Source organism: Salminus brasiliensis, chromosome 9 (assembly GCF_030463535.1).
Source record: "Salminus brasiliensis chromosome 9, fSalBra1.hap2, whole genome shotgun sequence".
Lineage (NCBI taxonomy): Eukaryota > Metazoa > Chordata > Actinopteri > Characiformes > Bryconidae > Salminus > Salminus brasiliensis.
The window spans coordinates 41,615,771-41,637,518 of NC_132886.1; the positions used below are offsets into that span (position 1 = coordinate 41,615,771).

General features: G+C 44.2%; 2 protein-coding genes across 2 annotated transcripts in view; one reads left to right on the forward strand and one right to left on the reverse strand.

The window, feature by feature from the left end:
• Nucleotides 1–843: 843 nt before the first annotated feature.
• On the reverse strand, nucleotides 844–6,987 carry ltb4r2b (leukotriene B4 receptor 2b). The gene is made up of 5 exons (XM_072688671.1): nucleotides 6,930–6,987; nucleotides 4,102–4,647; nucleotides 2,271–2,471; nucleotides 2,069–2,112; nucleotides 844–1,135 (listed from the first exon to the last, which is right to left on the reverse strand). The coding sequence occupies exons 1-5, from the start codon at nucleotides 6,933–6,935 to the stop codon at nucleotides 844–846; spliced, it is 1,089 nt and encodes a 362-aa protein (XP_072544772.1). The 5' UTR covers nucleotides 6,936–6,987.
• Nucleotides 6,988–14,251: 7,264 nt separating this feature from the next.
• Nucleotides 14,252–21,748, forward strand: part of nfatc4 (nuclear factor of activated T cells 4) — an 11,795-nt gene continuing 4,298 nt past the window's right edge. Inside the window, exons 1-6 of the mRNA XM_072687041.1 lie at nucleotides 14,252–14,768; nucleotides 17,093–17,259; nucleotides 17,404–17,913; nucleotides 18,655–18,830; nucleotides 20,588–20,750; nucleotides 21,254–21,354. Coding sequence (XP_072543142.1) covers nucleotides 14,678–14,768; nucleotides 17,093–17,259; nucleotides 17,404–17,913; nucleotides 18,655–18,830; nucleotides 20,588–20,750; nucleotides 21,254–21,354 — 1,208 coding nt within the window. The 5' untranslated portion in view covers nucleotides 14,252–14,677. The remainder of the gene's footprint in view (nucleotides 14,769–17,092; nucleotides 17,260–17,403; nucleotides 17,914–18,654; nucleotides 18,831–20,587; nucleotides 20,751–21,253; nucleotides 21,355–21,748) is intronic.

Below are 21,748 nucleotides of genomic sequence, written 5' to 3' on the forward strand. Positions count from 1 at the left end.
CTCCAGTGGTGGTGTCCGTTTAAGGTGATGTGGTGGAGCTGCTTCATGCGTCTTGGAGGAAGTCTGTGCTTGCCTTTATCCTCTCAGCTCTGGTGGTGTTGCAGAATAGGACTAGCCCTGGCTAAAGGGTGGCACTGGACACAACTAACTGTACATGTAAGATGTTTAATTCATGTGAAAATCAGCTACTATTCAGTGACCCAGAAACGGTTCCTCCGTTCCCACAGTTGGTTCAGCGTTCTGATGAGCACGTCTTTCCAAAATCTCCCACAGCTGATCAACTGGACTGAGATCTGTTGACGGTGAAGGCCAGAGCACAGAGCATCGTATCCCCTAGTGGTCTTCAATCCTGCTTCTGGACAGCTACCTTCCCACAGTTTGGATCCAACCCCTGATCCGCCTTGTTTGGAGACCCCTTTGCATACCTATCACACCACCCAGTGACCCCTCATGCCCTGTGGAAGGAGGGCATGGTCATTCTGGAAGAGACCCGCCCATTACGATAGAAGTGCTTTATCAGGTGATCAGATTAGTGGCCCTTTAATTAACCAATTACAGCTGGAGTAAGTACAGGTTGTTGAGGTCCATTGAGGATCTCAAGTAGCCAATGAGTCTTTGAGTCCTTGTTGCTAAGCTGTTCCTATTGTTTTCCAATTTGCTATGGGGTTGCTAAGTGGTCGCTATGGTATTCCAGGTGGTTGCTAGCGCGTATCGGCAGGCCCTGGCTGCAAAATGTTTGAGATCTCCTGGTTTAGATGATGTTCCATGCTAGGTGGGAGGGGTAAGAGTAAACTCCAGTGTTTTATTGTATTTCCTTAAGCATCTCGTCTCGGTCGGCCTGTGTTACGGAAGTATGTCCCTGGACTGTCCATCTACTGCTCTCTCTGTTTTAACCTCTGTGCTGGAGTCAGGGGAGGTCTTCAGCTTCAGAGCCGCTTTCTCACGCCCGACCTGCTCAGCCTTCCTGCCGTTAGAGTCCAAGGCTATGCCCTCAAACAGTCGAGCCATAAATGCAAAGCCGTCGGCTCGAATGTAGGAGCGTCCGGCGAACGTGTAGAGCACTGGGTTAGCGCTGCTGCCGATGAAAGCCAGGGCGGAGGTCACTGGTCGGCTGGACTGCCCGATTTTCTCCAGCCTGTGTGGAAGGGAAGAAGGGAAGGATAGAGGAGAGGTGAGATGTTGGTTCTACTCTGGTAAAACCGTCCAGTTTTGAGTTAGTGGACAATCCAACCCTATCGTAGATGTTAAACAGCTCAGATTCTACATTTGCTCTGTTCTGATTCTGAAAGAAGTCCAATAAAACATTTTAAATAAGTTTAATCGCCTCCATTAATACCTCTGCTACACACTGCCGCAGGAACAACACCCCGTATCACTGCAACAGGAGTGGGTGGGGCTAAACTGTGGTAGGCTGAATGATGTCACAACCATGATGACTTCAAAGTTAAACTGTTTTTGCTGTTTTCTTACCCCATATTAGTAAGAAAGCAGGTGCAGTTTCCATATTTGGACTTTTTAGTGAATGTTTTTAATTAATTAAAAAAAATATAGGACATTTAATCCAACCATGTGACTCGAAGTTAAAATCCACCTACTATGTGTAGCTTTACAGTAAAAAAACAAAAAAAACAGGTAAAATATAATTAACAAAATATTTTTCATTTTGAGACTTTTCTAAGATGATTCAACTCATTTCTAGTCATTTTAACTACAGAAAGTGTTTTATTCTGTTGGCTTCTATTGGATTTAAATATGCAAATTATTCAGAAAATGGAACACTTTCAGCACATAAAATTACTTAAGTAACTTAAGAAAAAATGTCTAGAAATAAGTTAATGAATCGTATAGTCTTATAATAATCTCAAAATGAATATATTTATTGAAAAGATTATTTTTTTACTGTGTAAAAAGGGTGAGTTACTTTTTTCTACACCATAAACATCGAGATCTTTTAGGTAAGCATGATGATCTCCTCAGATGATGTCTGCTGTTGTGTATTTCTGCTGGCCTGTGGATGGAAATCATAAATGCAGTACATATTTAGAGATGTATGGAGGACGTTACGTACATTTTCTTGAGTTTAGAGTTCTCTTGTGCGCAGGCAGCCACCACCTAACAAAACACAGAACCGAGAAACGTTCAAGTCTTTACAGTAAACCTGAGATTTGATGTATGTACATTTAAATCAGTCAAAATACAAAATATATATATATATATATATAAAATTAAACCCATGTTTACAGCCCCTGCATCCAGCAAAGCCTCCTCACCTGCACAATGTTAATAACGTGGTAGGGCAGCCAGAACACAGCGAAGGTCACCACGATGGCCAGGATCAGCTTCTCGCTGCGGACCCTTCTCTTGAACCTGGTCCGTCTGAGGCGCCGCAGGATGTACATGTAGCTGCTCAGGATGATCCCGTACGGGAGCAGGAAGCCCACCGATGTCTCCGTCATGAACTGGAGCACCACCTGCTCAGGTAACATATCAGAGAATGGTCAGAGACCGAAGTCTTCACTAACGTCTACAAAATGTTTTCTGGAAAGGTGAACCACACCGCATCACACTCTCATAATGTCTCCATAAAGAAGACCTAAGTCCATCTCGCACCTTCATTACGCACCTGTCCGGCCTATCAATCTTCTAATAGATGCTATTAATATTATTATTATTACTTTACTAATAACTATCATTATTACTTTATAATTCCTACCATTGCTGCTTAGCAAATCTGTCTATTATTATATCTGTTCTCCTAAGCCTACAGTTCTGCTCTTGGTTCTTGAGTCTTGGTTCCTCCTAAGGTTCCTTCCTTCAGTTTGTCCTGCACTTGCTCTTGCACTTGGGATTAGATTAGATTAATTAGGTTAGATTTTAATAATGGAAAATGTGGGATTTAATAGATCTTGACATTACACTAGGCCTCTGTCAGTCATAAACATTTGTTGTAACATTTAAGAAGTTTTTAAAAAGTAAAGATCTTTCCATAATCTTACTACTACTCTACCGGCAATTAGCGCACCCTTAAATGTGTGCTAAACCGATCCCTAATTACCCTAAAACATAATTAAATGAATTCCCCAAATGCAGTGACTACCAGGCTAATGTAGCTAGCTGCTCCATCAACTAGCGCGCTGCTAACTGCGTCTAAATCACCACAGACTCTCCTCACCCCCCGTGGAGGTGTTCAGAATCTCTAATAGACTCATGTTTGTGGTTCCCGACACTGTATGACTCACTATTATCTAGAACCTGGACTGAGGTACCAAACAGAACTAGACTCAGTGGTAGCCGCTGAGCTCATTTCTCTGAACGTTGTCTGTAGCACATTAGCACAGTGCTAACCTGTGGGGTTACGCTGCAAAAATGCTGAGGCTATCTCGGCGGGTCTTCTTAAATGTAGTTTAAGTATTTAATATTAAATTTTTTGAGAGAATATTGTAAGATTATTTCACTTATTTCTCATGGTTTAAGCAGTAGTTCTTGAAAAAAGCTAAAAATGCATACAGTAGCTAACACAAATGCATAAAAGTGCAGTAAAATGCAGGGTTTTGGACACTAAAGACTTATTAGACATATTTATTGAGAATTCTGCTAGTTTTTGTGTTTAAAACTATGTTTAGAATTAAATATAAAATAGAATTGAAGTTAAAATATGTGTAATTGGATAGACATTATGTTCAGGTTATATGTTTTATGTTATGTACACATGTACTATGTGTGTAGTGTGATCAGTTAAAATAAATGAAAAAATATATAAATATTCTGCCAATTACACTTTTAGTACATACATGACTTAAAACATGTAAAATGTGCCTAGAAATAAGTATAATTTTAACTCTAACAATCACCTTAAGTTCTATTTTGATTATATTTAAGAAATCTAAGCTTCCACTGCTTGCTTGTTTTATTAATGAAGGTACATTTAAAACCCTGTATACGGCCTATGTCCCGCCGGCGGGCCAAAAGTGTTATTATCAGAGAATAGCCCCACCAGTCTGTACAGAAGCCCCTATAGTTACTGGGTAATACACCTTAGTGTGTGATAAGCCCTGGAGCCTGTCAGTAAACCGAAGTACGGCAGGTAAGAGAGGTACGTACGTAGCTGGTTACGTTGTGATTGTGCACGCAGACCAAATTCTGTTTCTCGTTCAGCCGTTCTTCCCTGAAGATCAACGCCGGCAAGGCCAGAGTGAAGACCAGCAGCCACAGCCCGGCGAGGACGGCCAGGACGTTCCTGCGACGGGTGAGGGCGTTTACGCGGTGGGGCCACAGCACGGCCACCAGCCTGTGCAGGCTCATCAGCGTGATCAGCATGATGGAGGCGTACATGTTGGTGTTGCACAGGTAGAAGAGCAGCTTGCACATCACTCGGCCGAACACCCAGCACTGCTTGGCCAGGTAGATCAGGAAGAACACGGTGAGGCACATGATGGCTCCGTCAGCGCAGGCCAGGTTCAGGATCAGTAGCGTGGTGACCGAGCGCTTGCGGGCGCGGGCCAGGATGCTCCAGATGATGAAGAGGTTGCCCGGGACGCCTAGGAGGAAGACCACGACCAGGATGAAGGTGCTAATGATGAAGGAGATGTCCCGGGACGTCTCGGGGCTGGCGGTGCTCGTGGCATTTTCTGGGCTCATTGGGACGGCCTATGAAGGTAAGGTCAACTTTGATTGGTTAGTTGTTGTTATAATTATTGATTAATGCAAATTCCTTGTATTTGAATACACTGATTATCCATAACTTTCAAACCAGGTGAAGTGAAGAACACTGATGATCTGGGTCCAGCTGCTTCTGTCTGTCGAGCGTGGATCTACATATTAGGCAGCGAGTGAATAGTCAGCTCTTGAAGATGATGAAGGTGATGATGAAGCAGGAAAGAAAAATGGACGAGCGTAAGAATCTGAGACACTTTGACAAGAACCGGACTGTGATGTTCTAGACAATGACTGGGTCAGAACATCTCCAAAACATCAGGCAGGTCTTGTCCAACCTCACAACTTGCGGGACTTACAGGTTCTGCTGCTAAGATTGGTCTTGGTGCCAGATACCACAGGATATCGTCTTGTGGAGCCCATGTCTACAATGGTCAGATCTGTTCTACAGGTGCCAGATTACTGAACACCTCCACATGTGTTAGAAATATATTATACAGAGAGCCGCATAAGCCAAAGTGTGTATGTGACATTCTTCATGTTCTTCATGTACCGAGAACCCTATATATGGTGGCAGATCTTGCATCTAGGGTTTTAGAAACCACATTTCTCACCTTACCAGTTATCTATAGTCTCAAGCTAAGACAGGGTAGGGAAGTAGGAACCCTCTCAAACGTCCTCTTCACACGCACTGTCTGTTCCCTGTTGGTCTGTAAGGCTGTTATACACACCAGAACCCCAGTGAGACTGTCTGTTTGTCTGTGACTCTCCCTCTCTCCATAAACAAATATCTAAATGAACTTAAGAGAAAACCTGTGAATCCTGACTGACCACGGAAGTGTGTGTGTGTGTGTGTGTGTGTGTGTGTGTGTGGTTTTATGGCTTGTGCAGTTCTGCAGGCTGTGACAGAAGTGCTAAGATATTTGCTGCTCGCGCTCCTCCAGCAGTCAGCAGTACTCCAGAGATACGGCAGGTAAAAACATGCCAGGTTCACAGTCCGTTGCTCATATCCTCTGATGTAACAGAGCATGTGTGCCCATCCTTAAACACACGAGAGCATGATTTATTCCTGGCCCCAGGCGAGGTGATTAAAGAGAAAGTTGACGGGTGGGGCCTCCATGAGCATCAGAGAGCCTTGAGTCGCTGCTTCACTGGTTGTCCTTCCTCTGAGAACCTTTGGTAGGTACTGACCACTGCATACTGGGAGAGAACGCCACACAACACCTGCTTGCTGATGTTTTGGAGATGTTCTGACCCAGTTGTTGTCTAGAACATCACAGTTTGGTTCCACACGTCTCAGAATCTTCAGACTGTTCCCTTGCTGCCTAATGAAGATCATCAGTGTTCTTAACCTTGCCTGTTAGTGAATTTGAAGGTTATTATTACTCAGCATCAAGGTATGGCTGATAATTGTATACCCCACTTAGCAAGGGGGGTTTGGAGGTTTAGAGGGTTGATGCGAGAAATGATAGAATGATAGAAATAAAAAGCTTAGTTGAAAGAATTGATGAGGAAGGGGTAGGTTGGAGGATTTGATAAAGATGGGTTTGGAGAATTAATAGGAAAGGGTTAGTTTGGGGGGTTGATTAGAATGGGTTAGTTTGGAGGATTGATGAAGATGGTCAGTTTGGGGGATTGATAAGTATGGGTTAGTTTGGGGGATTGATGAGTATGGGTTAGTTTGGGGGATTGATGAGTATGGGTTAGTTTGGAAGATTGATTAGGATGGGTTAGTTTGGAGGATTGATTAGGATGGGTTAGTTTGGAAGATTGATGAGGATGGGTTAGTTTGGGGGATTGATGAGTATGGGTTAGTTTGGGAGATTGATGAGTATGGGTTAGTTTGGAGGATTGATGCGTATGGGTTAGTTTGGGAGATTGATGAGTAAGGGTTAGTTTGGGAGATTGATGAGTAAGGGTTAGTTTGGGAGATTGATAAGTAAGGGTTAGTTTGGGAGATTGATGCGTATGGGTTAGTTTGGGAGATTGATGAGTATGGGTTAGTTTGGGAGATTGATGAGTATGGGTTAGTTTGGAGGATGATGAGTATGGGTTAGTTTGGAGGATTGATGCGTATGGGTTAGTTTGGGGGATTGATGAGTAAGGGTTAGTTTAGAGGACCAGTAAAGAAGGGTTGGTATGAAGGATTGATAAGTGAGGATATTATTGCAAGATTGATGAGAAAGATTTAGGATTGATGAGGTTCAGTGTGAAGGACAGAATAGGAGAATCGATCCAGTGAAGTAAAAGAGGAGTGATAATCAGCAGTTACTCACCAGCATGACTGTGGAGGGAATGTGGAAGATGCAGTAGTTAATCAGGGAATCCCGAAACGACACGGTACGACAGGGTGAGATGGTCTCTCTCTCTGCAGTCTCAGTATCTCTCAGTTCACCTCCTGGTTGCCATTTTCTCTCTCTCTCTCTCTCTCTCTCTCTCTCTCTCTCTCCTTTTCTTCTCCTCTCTTTTTTGATCTCCTATAAATAAACCTGTTGTCTCTGTTCTTACTGGCAGACTGTTCTGTTCCCCTGATTTCGGCACATGGCTGGCTTTGCCCACTTCTTATAAAGTGAAAGCTTTTACTACCCCACACAGGCTGCAGCATGCTGAGAGAGAGAGAGAGAGAGAGAGAGAGAGAGAGAGACGTCAGTCCTGTCTCCTCCTCCTCCAGCCTCTCCTGCTCTGTGATCAACTTTACTTTTACAGTAAAAGACAAAAAAAGGCCCCCAAAACGTTATTTATAGATATTTATACGCTTAAAAATATGTTTTTGGTTAAGGATCAACTGTATATAGAACCAGAATAAGAACCATTTAGAGATCAAGTTGTCTCTTTGCCTGGTTAAATGGTTCTTCAAATAAACCATTTAAAGAAAATGCTTTTGTCTAGCACCAGGAACCACCAGGTTCCACTACTAGCAGAATCATTTTACCATGCTATACAGAACCTTTTTTTTTTTTTTGCATTAAGGTATTTGGATCAGACTCAGCATCAAGGTACTCAAATAACCGGATTGGTTTGCTATCAGCCCGTACTCAGCCATAAGGTACTTGGGTACTATCAGATATCAGACCATGCACAGCATAAATGTAGTCATGTCGGATCAATATTGTCTGATACTCAGCCTTGGATCAATATTGGATCGATACTAAGTATTAAGGAACTCAGGTACACAGATCGGATCAGTATCAGCACATGCCCAGCAGATCGGTATCAGCCAATAGTCAGCATTAAGGTATCTGGGTATTTGGATTGGATCAGTGTCAGCCAATACTAGTAATAATAGTCTTAAGGTACTCAGGTTTTCTGATCGGTGTCAGCCAATACTCAATATTAAGGTACTTGGGTACTCGGATCAGTATCATCCTATACTCAGTATTAAAGTACCTGGGTACTCGTATGGGATCAGTATGGGTCAATATTGAGACAGTTCTGCGGTTTGATCAGTTGGAGGAAATCCAGCCACATCACGTCTCTGAATATTTCTCCCAGTGATCAGAAATGAACTAAAATATGAAAAGAAAATATTTAATATTTTATTCTGTCTGATAGTTTTTCTTTTCATATTTCAGTTCATTTCTGTTCACTGAGAGAAATATTCAGTACTCCAGTCTCCACAGACTGTCTCTGAGCAGAGTCCCACAGCAGCCATGAAGACGTCTGTGTGTGTGCGTGCGTATGTGCGTCTTGGCGAGAGGGGGTCTGCATGTGTATGTGTGTTACTGTATTACACATTAGTTATTACTCCATAACTCCAGTGAATGGAATCTCTCTCTCACACACACACACACACACACACACACACACACACACTGCACTGTGTTCCAAACACACCCTTGTTCCAAACATACACAAGTACACACTTGCTTGCAGGACTAATACACCCCTCTGGAATGTTCTTAATGGAGAGAGAGCCGATCTGATCTGATCTCTCTCTCTTTCTCAAACTGAAATATGACTTCTGCTTTTTATGGAACCGTTTCTGTTGATTTACTAAATTTAAATGAGTGGAAAATAATAATCAAACAACATGTTTAATTTAATGTGTTGTTACTTTAATGGCTTTTAATTACATTTTAATGTGCCTTTATGCTTGATGTTTTTGTTTTTGTTTTTTTTGTCTGTTAAATTCAGTAAATAAAAAGTAGTTGTGTGTTAAAATGAGCGGAAGTGAGATCCTGTAGAGGACAGGGGACTTATTTACAGTGACTACATCAATATATATATGGTGTGTAGGTGTTCCCAAACTTTTGACTAGTAATGTATTTGCTAGTGTATAACAGTCATATGTATTTCTGATGTGTGTGTGTGTGTGTGTGTGTGTGTGTGTGTGTGTGTGTGTGTTTTTGTTTTTTTTTTTGCTCTAGGCGACATGTAGAGGCCCTGTGTGGAAACCTAACTCCATCAGCCACATGGTGGCAGCGTTTATCCAGAAACACCACCAGCAAACCGCCACTCAGCCAGGAGGGTAGAGATCCAGATCACTATAGAGTTCACTATTCTACACACTGTGGAAAACTACGCCTTAATTCTCTAAACTCTCTAACATGTACAATACACTTAGTCCTCCGTACCCGCCTCCACTGTAGGGGATAGGGATCAGGGCACTAGGGTGAATAGGGTGGAATTCTGGTCAACGAATAAAAAAAGAAAAAAAACTGCATGCTACCCTTGTAAGTAGTGCACTATTTGAAGTGCATTTCTTAGTGTACTATATAGAAGTAGTGCATACTGTATAGTAACTTGTGATTTTGGACACTGGCTATAGTTTTGAGGGGAAATATAGTGCACTGTGTAGTGTATAAAGGATATAGGTTTGGACATTACACAAAATTTGTGAACTATGTAGTGTACAAGCGTATTAGACTTAGAACAACAAAAGTAGTGCATTAAGTATTAATAATTTTGGACATAGAACTATGCATAGTGTACTACTTAGTGTATGAGGGTAGTGCTTAAGACATAGGGCGAAACATAAAGTATTGGGTAGTGTGTAAGGGTATGATTTTGGAGTAGTGTAGAAGGGCATCATCTTGGACATAGAACTATACATAGTGTACTATGTAGTGTATACGGGTAGTGCTTGGGACATAGAAGAGAAATAGTGCACTACGGAGTGTATAAGGGTATCGTCTTGGACACAGAACCCAATATAGTGCACTAAGTAGTGTAGAAGGGCATCATCTTGGACATAAAACTATACATAGTGTACTATGTAGTTTATACGGGTAGTGCTTGGGACATAGAAGAGAAATAGTGCACTAAGTAGTGTATAAGGGTATCGTCTTGGACACAGAACCCAATATAGTGCACTAAGTAGTGTAGAAGGGCATCATCTTGGACATAAAACTATACATAGTGTACTATGTAGTGTATACGGGTAGTGCTTGGGACATAGAAGAGAAATAGTGCACTAAGTAGTGTATTAAGGAATCGCTTTAGACTTATAAGAGAAAGTAGTGCACTATGTAGTGTATAAAGGTATCATTGTGGACAATAGTGATCACAGTGAGCGCAGTACATGTCGGTGTGTCTGTAATTACACTTCCTGGCTCGCTAAACAAATGAAACCCCACGCGGAAGACCACCCAAGGCCTTCCATCATTCCCTGCTCATAATACGCTTCGTGTGAGCGTTCCTCTTCCCTGATAACGGCCTCCAACAGGCCTCCCCGTCCCAGTGGAACAGAGTCCTAAACAACAAACTGAGCTCAGAACCAACAAATCCAAAAGTTCTGGTGGCAAAATCGGAGGAGAGCAGCAGCTGGGGGTCGGCCGTGCGGAGTGTGTGTGTGTGTGTGTGTGTGTGTGTGTGTGTGTGTGTGTGTGTGTGTGTGTGTGAAAAGCCAGTGTTCGTTTTAGTAGATGTCGAGGAGACACGCTTGGAGAGAGGGGCAGTAAGATAACGTGAGAAAGGGGACGGGGCGAAAGAGAGGGAGTGAGAGAGAGAGAGAGAGAGAGAGGGAGTGAGAGAGTGAGGGATGTTTATTTAAGTTTTTGGTCTCCGTCTCAGACAGAGTGCAGACTACAGAGGATAATGAGAAACAGATCTTTGGGGGTGGTGGGGGGTGGAGGGGGTGGAGGGAGGGGTGGTGAGGAATGGGGGATAGAAGCCGAAGGGGGGAGGGGCAGAGAGAGCGAAGTATGAAGGGAAGACAGAGGATGACAGAGGAGCGGACGATGTCGGCTTGTCATCACCATCAGAGTTCAGGCTTCTTCCTGTCAGCAGGCCCTATCAGAGCGTCCGCAGCCTTTTCAGCACTGTGCTATCACACGTTACCCGGGATGTGTCTCAAATCAACCCCCTCTCCCCTTAGTGTACTACTCACTTCACTAGTGTAACAACATGCACACTGCACAGTGTATAGTGTATGACATTATACGCAGTACACTGCATACCTGTAGAGTATGCGTACTAGAGTGCATAGTGCAAGATACTGTAGGGTATTGTATAGTGTATAGTGTCGTTGTATAGTATATATACTGAGTATGTAGTGTATTGGGTAATAAAATATTGTATGATATACACAATGTAATATATTCTCATAAGGTAAGTGTACAGCTTGAAGTTCTGTCTAGTTCATGGTGTGCAAGTGTATAGTGTAAGTACATAGTGTAAGCTTTTGTGTCTAACGTATAGTGTTAGTGTATGAGTTTATAGTGTGCTGTGAGTATGCAGTGTATAATGTATGTATAGTGTAAGTACATATACATAGAGTATATAAGAATATAATATATAGGGTAGAGAGTGTACAGTGTATAACACTATGTGTGTAGTGTACAGTGTAAGTATACAGTGTATAATGTAAGTATATAGTGTATAGTATAAGTATACAATGTATAGGGTAAGTATATAGTGTATAGTATAAGTATACGATGTATAGAGTAATTATATAGTGTAAGTATACCATGTATAGAGTAAGTATACAATGTATGGGGTAAGTATACAGTGTATAGGGTCAATATACAGTAGTAAGTATGTAGTGTAAGTATCTAATGTATAGGGTACGTATGTAGTGTATAGGGCAAGTATACAATGTATAGAGTAAGTATATTGTATATAGTGTATGGGAAAAGTATATTGCTGCTACTTTTTATATAATTTCTCTGCTTTTTACATTTATCCTATTTATGTCTACCTTTTTTAGTATCTTATTTTATTTATTCAGTAATTGAATACTCAATTTAATTGAAAACTCTTTGGGTCTGGGACCTTGAGATCACAATTGTATCACATGTGATGTGAAGGACAATAAAGTCTCCTTTATACAGTGTATAGTGTAGGTATGTGGGGTATAGTGTAAGTATACTTAGAGTGTATATAGTGCACAGTGTATAGTGTAGGTATATGGGGTATAGTGTAAGTATACTTAAAGAGTGTATATAGTGCACAGTGTGTAGTGTAGGTATATGGGGTATAGTGTAAGTATACTTAAAGAGTGTATATAGTGCACAGTGTATAGTGTAGGTATGTGGGGTATAGTGTAAGTATACTTAGAGTGTATATAGTGTACAGTGTATAGTGTAGGTATGTGGGGTATAGTGTAAGTATACTTAAAGAGTGTATATAGTGCACAGTGTGTAGTGTAGGTATATGGGGTATAGTGTAAGTATACTTAAAGAGTGTATATAGTGCACAGTGTATAGTGTAGGTATGTGGGGTATAGTGTAAGTATACTTAGAGTGTATATAGTGCACAGTGTATAGTGTAGGTATGTGGGGTATAGTGTAAGTATACTTAAAGAGTGTATATAGTGCACAGTGTATAGTGTAGGTATATGGGGTATAGTGTAAGTATACCTAGAGTGTATATAGTGCACAGTGTATAGTGTAGGTATGTGGGGTATAGTGTAAGTATACTTAGAGTGTATATAGTGCACAGTGTATAGTGTAGGTATGTGGGGTATAGTGTAAGTATACTTAAAGAGTGTATATAGTGTACAGTGTATAGTGTAGGTATGTGGGGTATAGTGTAAGTATACTTAAAGAGTGTATATAGTGCACAGTGTGTAGTGTAGGTATATAGGGTATAGTGTAAGTATACTTAGAGTGTATATAGTGCACAGTGTGTAGTGTAGGTATATGGGGTATAGTGTAAGTATACTTAGAGTGTATATAGTGTACAGTGTATAGTGTAGGTATATAGGGTATAGTGTAAGTATACTTAGAGTGTATATAGTGTACAGTGTATAGTGTAGGTATATAGGGTATAGTGTAAGTATACTTAGAGTGTATATAGTGCACAGTGTATAGTGTAGGTATGTGGGGTATAGTGTAAGTATACTTAAAGAGTGTATATAGTGCACAGTGTGTAGTGTAGGTATGTGGGGTATAGTGTAAGTATACTTAGAGTGTATATAGTGTACAGTGTATAGTGTAGGTATGTGGGGTATAGTGTAAGTATACTTAGAGTGTATATAGTGTACAGTGTATAGTGTAGGTATGTGGGGTATAGTGTAAGTATACTTAAAGAGTGTATATAGTGCACAGTGTGTAGTGTAGGTATGTGGGGTATAGTGTAAGTATACTTAGAGTGTATATAGTGTACAGTGTATAGTGTAGGTATGTGGGGTATAGTGTAAGTATACTTAAAGAGTGTATATAGTGCACAGTGTGTAGTGTAGGTATGTGGGGTATAGTGTAAGTATACTTAGAGTGTATATAGTGTACAGTGTATAGTGTAGGTATGTGGGGTATAGTGTAAGTATACTTAAAGAGTGTATATAGTGCACAGTGTATAGTGTAGGTATGTGGGGTATAGTGTAAGTATACATAGAGTGTATATAGTGCACAGTGTATAGTGTAGGTATGTGGGGTATAGTGTAAGTATACTTAAAGAGTGTATATAGTGCACAGTGTATAGTGTAGGTATATAGGGTATAGTGTAAGTATACTTAGAGTGTATATAGTGTACAGTGTATAGTGTAGGTATATAGGGTATAGTGTAAGTATACTTAGAGTGTATATAGTGCACAGTGTGTAGTGTAGGTATATGGGGTATAGTGTAAGTATACTTAGAGTGTATATAGTGTACAGTGTATAGTGTAGGTATATAGGGTATAGTGTAAGTATACTTAGAGTGTATATAGTGCACAGTGTGTAGTGTATATAGTGTACAGTGGATCTGACACACAGGGCAACAGTCGAGGTGGGACGGGCTGCTCTTTCCAGGCCGAAGCTTCTTTCGCTGGTCTCCGTCCAGGGAATTCTCCGCTGGCCGGGGGGAGGAGGTACGTGCTTCTGCCTTGACGAATGTATGCTGGAGAGCTTCTCGTGGTTATCATGAAGTTATAACTCACCCACATAAGATGTGGTTTCTCTGAAAACCAATGGAAGCCTGAGCACAGTGGGCAAGGGAAACTGGGAAAGGAAGGAGAGGGGGTGGGGCTTCGGGGAGTTGGGTAGGGGGGTCTGCTGATGGACAGACGGAGCGACCAATGGAAGGGGGGGGGGGGTGAAGTGAAGGAGCACGAAGGGAGCTGGAGGAGCCCACCCAAAGGCAATTAAGGGTAAAGGACGCAGGAGGAGGAGGAGGAGGAGGAGGAAGAAGAAGGGGGGCAAGAAAACTCTGATAACTTTTTTTTGCAGAAGAGAGAGAGAGTGTGTGAGAGAGTGTGTGGTATTAGGACAGCAGTGTGTGTGTGTGTGTGTGTGTGTGTGTGTGTGTGTGTGTTGTGAGTCCCACACTGGAGCTTCACGACTGGATACGAGTGTTTTTGGAGCGATGCGAGTTCGGGAGAAGTTCTGATAACTCCGAGAGAGGAGGAGGAGGAAGAGGAGGAAGAGGAGGAAGTTCGAGCGGAGGATGAGGAGATGAGAGTCGTGGGAATGTGAAAGTGGAGCCGGAGCTGTGGAGGGAGGAGAGCTTCAGGAGAAGTGGATATTCCTGCCTTTATTCTCCCTAAAAAGTCCGAGGGCAAGTCCAGAGTCCGGAGCTGGACTCTACTGGTGCTAACTGGGACTCTCTCTCTCTCTCTCTCCTTCACTATCTCTCTATCTCTCTCTGCCCGTGCTCCGGGCTGAGGATGGGGGCAGCCCCGGGCTCCGGCTGGGAGGAGGGAGAGTTTGAGTTTAAGCTGGTGTTCGAGGAGGATCCGCAGGAGGCCGCGGGCGCAGGTGAGCGTGCAGCCGGGGGTCAGAGCGGTCTGAGCGGCCATGAGAGCGCAGGCGGCCGTGGCGCTGGACCTCCACACTGCTGATGCTGTTTAGGCTGTGTTCGCTAGCTTAGCTGAACTGGTAGGAGGCTAAAGTTAGGATGGATGTGTGTGTGTGTGTATTTAGCAAACTGTGGGGACCCACTAGTCCTAGGATAATCATTTTGGGTATATATTCCTCGTGTGTGTGAGCTATTTGACTGTAGGCCAAATTACAAAAGTTTGTGGACACCCCTTGGAATGAATGCATTTAGGTACTTTAAGTTGCACCATTGCTGACACAGATGTGCAAATGCACACACACACACACACACTGACACACAGCTTGTCTAGTCCCAATAGCTAATAGAATAGGACCCTCTGGAGCAGATTAATCAACATCATGACCCTATTGGCTCCATGCTGCCTAATAATGCCAGGCGTGGGCTAGAGGGGGGTATATAGAGCCCCCCAGCATTGAGGAGCTGTGGAGCAGTGGAGGAGCTGTGTTCTCTGGAGTGATGGTGGTGGTGGAGCTCCATCCAGTACTTTTGAATGGGATGAGTTGGGGATGATCCTGACCTCACTAATGCTTTTGTGGCTGAATGCAATCAAATCCTCACCGCCAAATCCTCACTCCAGAATCTAGTAGCGACATAAGCAGGATCAGCTCTGTATAACATTAGAGTAAGCCTAGTACATTACACCCTGTAAATACTCAGAATACTCATACGTATATATGGGAAGCCTGAAAGTGTGTGTGCGCATCTGTACGTATTTAGCTCTCTGTGGGGACCAGACGTCCCCATGAAGACGTTGTGGGAGCGTTTGATTGGTCTGCAGAAAGATTACAGTGTCTCTTTGAACCTGAGGCTGGTTAGGGTTAGCAGGATGCAGTAATACAGGAGTCAACGGAAATACCCCATAAAGAGAGGAATACACACTGGTGTGTGTGTGTGAGGGAGAGAGAGAGAAGGGTACAGCACAATGTGGTTTTAATCAGCTGTGCGTGTGAGTAGCGTTAACAGTTGCCATCTGGACTGAACCCTCAGTCTCTGTTTACTGAGAATGCGCACACACACGCACACACACACACACACACACACACACACACACACACAGTCTTTCTTTGCCCGCTTTCCTCTCCTCATGGCACACACTTCGGCACACACCCATCCCCTCCACACTGGCATCACTACACTAACACACTCCAGCTTTCCATCCAAACACACACACACACACAGCATCTCTCTGCTGCATCTTAACACCACACTCCACCACCACTCTGCATACCGAGGCATCATAACCCTGTTCTTACACAGCACACACACACACACACACCATCACATCACACCCCCTAATCAGTGTGAGTACTCAGTTGGCTGTAGAGATAACTGGACCAAAAGTGAGAACTCGTAAGGACGTGAGCAGACTCAGGATCAGTTCGGTGGGGTTTGGTGTGAAACACACGGTTCTAGATAATAGAGGTCTTCACCTAATAGTGATGAATATGCTGCCTGATGCCTGAGACACGGTTCTACCAGAGTTCTGAGAAGAGTTCGGCTCTAGAACCTGCTTTTAAAATCAGATCATTAAAATGGTGGAGGGATACATGCTGCCTTTAGGGTGTAGTGCGGCTACAGAAAGTAGTCCCTAAAGAAAACTGCATTAGTTGAGATTCTCTATTCACTATTTTACCTTCATCATCATCATCATTCCATATAAAACTCAGAAGACTCATGTTGTAGCTGCACTGGTGGGTTTGGATAGGAAATAAATTATGGGCTGTATCTGTGTTGTAGTCATGGTGACCAATGCCTGGTCCCATTGATTACCACTGAACTGAATGCTCACCGCATGGATGGCGCTCCACCACCATCATTCCAGAGAATACAGTTCTTCCACTGCTCCACAGCTTCTCAATGCTGGGGGGCTTTATACCCCTCTAGCCCACGCCTGGCATTAGACAGCATGGAGCCAGTAGGTTCTTGTTTCTCTACAGGGAGTAGTCTAGATGTGTGTGTGTATTTGCACATCTGTGTCAGCAATAGGTGCAGCAGTTAAAAGGAGAATGGTCAGAAACTCGAATTAAAACGTAGTTTATGTGAAGCTGGGTCTCCCTGTATATCTGGATGCTTTCACTTTCACTTTCTATTTCACTGCATCTGTTGAAAGTGGAAGTTATTGTTGCATTTGATTCAGTGCTGATAGTGTTTATTTTAGTTTTTTATCAGACTCATTTTTTATTTTCTTAACAATGTGCATGAGCTCGTAGCGTTATAATTCTGATGTACATTTTTCGTCCAGTCCCTGAGACACACCTGAGCTCCACACACTCCAGCCAGCCGATGGGTATCCCCTCATCTCCTCCGTCAGCCACTCACCGAGCAGGGATGCACTCCCCTCCGCCCAGGCGGGCACTAGTGAGGGAGTTCAGCGGGACGTACGAGAGTCTACCAGCACGATCCGTACAGGTGAGAAATTTAATAAATAAATAAAAAAGTGTCCATAAACATTTGGACATATAGTATAGCTACTGCGGGAGCTCATATCACAATAAAAGAAATGTTGCTCTCTCTTTCACACACTCGCTCTCTCTCCTTCTCACTCTTTCTCAGGTGTCCGAATCTAGAGTCCTGGAGTGTCCGAGTATCCAGATCACCACTATCTCCCCCGAGGATGACTCCGCCCCTCCTGGGGGCACTTACTGGGACAGTGGAGGAGGCTGGGACCGGGAGCGTCTCTACTTGCCCCTGCTCGACCCCTTCTGCTATCGTGACGGTGGGATGGGCGCAGGGTCGCTCAGCCCAAGCCCCGCCTCCAGTCCCTCCTCCCGTGGCTGGCTGAGCCCTGCCTCCAGCTGTGATTCGCTGCTGGTGGAGGACGAGGAGCTTAACGAAGCGACCACCCACTTCTGCCTCTCTCCTTCGTCCCGGCCCACCTCCCCAGGTGGCAAAAAGAGGAGGAACTCCCCCCTGGCCTCCCCTAGCACCTCCCGCAGGGGCAGTTACTCAGAGGAAAACCCCACCCTCTTGGAGGTGGGAGAAAACGCCGGTCAGTCTCAGGATCCGGTCAGCAGCTGTGAGCTCAGCATCCCCCAGAAGGCCAGGAAGACGTCTTTAGAGCAGGTGAGCTGGAGGGGGTCACAGCATTGGGGGATACAGATCGTGGTTGATTATTATACTAGTTTATTATTGATTAGGATCATATTATTATTATCATATTATTCATTACATCCAAACGTGTAAATACTGCATGTCCTCTAGTCCAGTGGTCCTCTAGAACCTCCTCTATATAACAGTGTTTCCCAACCCTGGTTCTGGAGGTCCCTCTGCCATGCCTGGAACCACTGCTCTGTTCTCCACTTGGGCGTTAGACTGCTCTGAATTAGGAGAGAGACGCTGGTTAGCATTAGCTTAGTTAGCAGGATAACAGTCTTCTCACCACAGAACTAACCCAGTCTGTCTGACTGAAACCCCACTTATGAACGTCTAGACGAGAACGACGCAAGCAACTGGTGCTGGGAGCAACAGGAAGGAGAAATAAGAGGCCGGTTCTGCTGGGTTAGGACTCGTAGCCGGCTATCTAGGCTTCGATGAGTGAGCTAGCAGGCTGAACACCACAGCACAGGCCGTGTTCCAGCTACCTGAGGTTCAAATCCACCTGTTTAGAGGATAAAGTCAAGGGGACTGTCTTAGGAGGGTTCAATGAGCTCCCACAGCGCCCCCACCCTGAGGCTATCGTAAATGCACACGGGGGGAATGAGCTTATTCGGGTTAGGAGAGATTATTGAGGTCAGGATGTTGAATAATGATCGCCACCCCACCTCATCATCCCCCACTCCCCAATGTGTGTGCTTATGAATGCAGGTTTCCTCCAGGGATGTGGACTCGGAGCAGCCTCCTGGCTCGAACACCTCCTGCCCCATCTCAGAGCCTGTGCAACTGAGGCGGGACCCTCCAGCTCTGGGCATGGACTACCTGTCCGTACCCCCTGCCCTGGGCTGGGGCAGAACTCGCGCCAGCGCACACAGCCCAATCTTCAGGTCAGAACACACTGTATATTTTTATTGTGGTGCGTGCTGGTGGGTGGATCAGTTCTGTCTTATGGATATTTAGGTATCCATCCAGGAACGGAAATTCTCAAATAAGATTTGGGAGGCAAGTATAGTCAAAAATAAAACACATAGTTAAAAATAAATACAAATCTGTGTGAGATTTTGTGTAACAGCAGAACAGAATTGGACCAAGAACTGAGCCTTGGGGAACTCCGCTAGTGAGGCTGCCCAGGTAGAACTGATCGCAGAGGTGCAGAGTATTATTGATACACCACCCAAGCCTTAGTGATGTCAGAAATTTATACCACAAGATCCCAAAGTTAACCAGTGTCAGACTGTGCTCCCAATCCCAGGTGTGGGTCTTAGCACAAAGATAGTTCTTAAAATGGTAGAGCGAGCGCTGCCAGGGTCCAAGTTGGAAATTATCTGATGGTTCCCAGTGTCAGAGCAATTCAGTGTGTCGGTCATAGGAGGTTGAAGACTGAAGTCTGAGGATTCTCCCGATCCTTATGGAGAGCTCCTGTGACTGGTTTGCATCAAGGAGGTTGTTCTTCTCAAGATGAGAAGATAGCTGTGCCAAGCCCATTCTGTGGGTTTGAAACGAAATCAAAGGAGTGAAACGGTTGTTGGATGGAGTTTGTGGGCTTCATTAGTAGCAGCAGAAGTCCTGCTGATTTGAAGCTGATTTGATCATTGAGGTCAGAAGGTTTGTTGGAGATCATGTGGTTGAAACTGAGTCCAGAGAGCGGATCGTGGGACGATTTGTAGTTAACAATTCCATCGCTTTGATTTAGAAGGTTAGCGAAGTTTGAGCAGTGTGTGTGTGGGATATGCCTTCACCTTGGCTAAATGATTGAAAGGCTTGCAGATGTTGTCGACCTACAAATATGTTACAGAGTCCTGTGCAGGAAGACGACATCGGGGCAAGGGGATTAGGTGGAGAGGAGACGGAGGAGAACAGTTTCATTTGAATCTGAGAGGCAGCCATTGATTTTGCAATGGCTTTAGTGTATGGACAAAAGTAATGGGACACCTGCTCATCCATTGCCTCTTCTGAAATCAAGGCTATTAAAAAGAGTTGATTCTGCTTCTGTTGGAGTAACTGTCTCTACTGACCAGAGAAGAAGCATTTCTCTATGAGGTCAGGATGATCAATCAGCACCCCACCTCCTCATCCCCAACTCCCCAAAAAGTACTGGATGGAGCTCCTCCACCATCATTCCAGAGAACACAGTTCCTCCACTGCTCCACAGCTTCTCAATGCCCACGCCTGGCATTAGGCAGCATGGTGCCAATAGCTTCATGTTTCTCTACAGGGACTAGACAAGCTGTGTGTGTGCATTTGCATATGTATGTCAGCAATGGGTGCAACTTAATGTAGCTGAATGCATTCATAAAAGGGGTGTCCACAAACATTAGGACACATAGAAGCATGTAGCTGAACCGCACAGAGAGTGGCAGCTGCAGGTGATTGGAGGCAGTTGTGATATAGTAGTCATTGGTAGAGTTGAGGAGGATGAAGGTGGGAAATGTTTTAGGGTCCCCCTGCAGGAATCGCAGAGGGGGAGGAGAAGAGACCCAGGGTGAATGAGTGCTGAAGTCAATGAGGAGATTGAAGACCTGTAGGCAGGATTAACCCTTTCTGCAGGCCCATGAGTGGCCACTGATTCTATCACTATCACACATTTATCACAATAAATAGCAATATCACACATCTCTTTTATTTTTTTAATGATTTTTTTCAGGTCTAATGCACTGCCGCCACTGGACTGGCCCCTGCCGTGCCAGTTTGACCAGTACGAGCTGCGGATTGAGGTGCAGCCGCGGCCGCATCACCGCGCCCACTACGAAACGGAAGGAAGCCGAGGGGCTGTGAAGGCATCGCCAGGTGGACATCCTGTAGTGAAGGTCAGATTGCCCAGCCAGACTCACAGAAGGTCCCTGGGATGTAGAATTAGGATAAGGATTGGACTTTCCAGCAGGGATCTCTACGTGAAGGGGAGACAGTAAAAGAGGTGGGGGAGACTAGTCTTTAAGAGTGGGTCGGTTCTACCTAGTTGAGATTCAGTGTTTGGTCATGGGTATCTATCCAGGAATGGAAATTGAGATTCTTTGAGATTGAGAACAGAAACGGGCCAAGAACCGAGCCCTGGGGAGCTCCGCTAGTGAGGCTGCTCAGATAGGACTGGTCACAGATAGAGCAAACAGGAGAAAGCTGTTGTGCCACTGTACACGATGGGTCCCAGTGGGTCCTTGGGATGGGAAATTAGGGTGGGGGTGTGAGATTGTGCCTCACACAGAACCGAATTAATATTATTATTATTATTATTATTATTATTTCTGATGTCTCTGTTGACCTCGTGTTAAACAGTTCATGCCTCTATCCTCCTGTTGTGTTTGTGTTCCTGCAGCTGGTGGGATACACAGAGCGGCAGCCTCTCTCTTTACAGGTGTTTGTGGGAACCGCCGATGACCGGTCAATTCGGCCGCACCCGTTCTATCAAATACACAGGTACTGCCATCCTCATATACACCATATGTCCAAATGTTGGTCGACACCCCCTCTAATGAATGCATTCAGCTATTATTATAAGTTGCACCCATTGCTGACACTGATGAAGTCCCCCAGCATTGAGGAGCTGTTGAGCAGTGGAAGAACTGTGTTCTCTGGAATGATGGTGGTGGAGCTTTACTTTGGGGGGTTGGGGATGATGAGGTGGGGTGGTGATCATCCTCTAACCTCCTGACCTCACTAATGCTCTTGTCACTGAATGCAATCAAATCCTCACAGCAATGCTCCTCCAAAAACTTGTAGAAAGCCTTCTTCCCCTGTACAGAAGATATACTTACTCCGACATAAGCTGGTGTAAAGAGATGTCCCAATACTTTTGTCCGTATAGTGTACC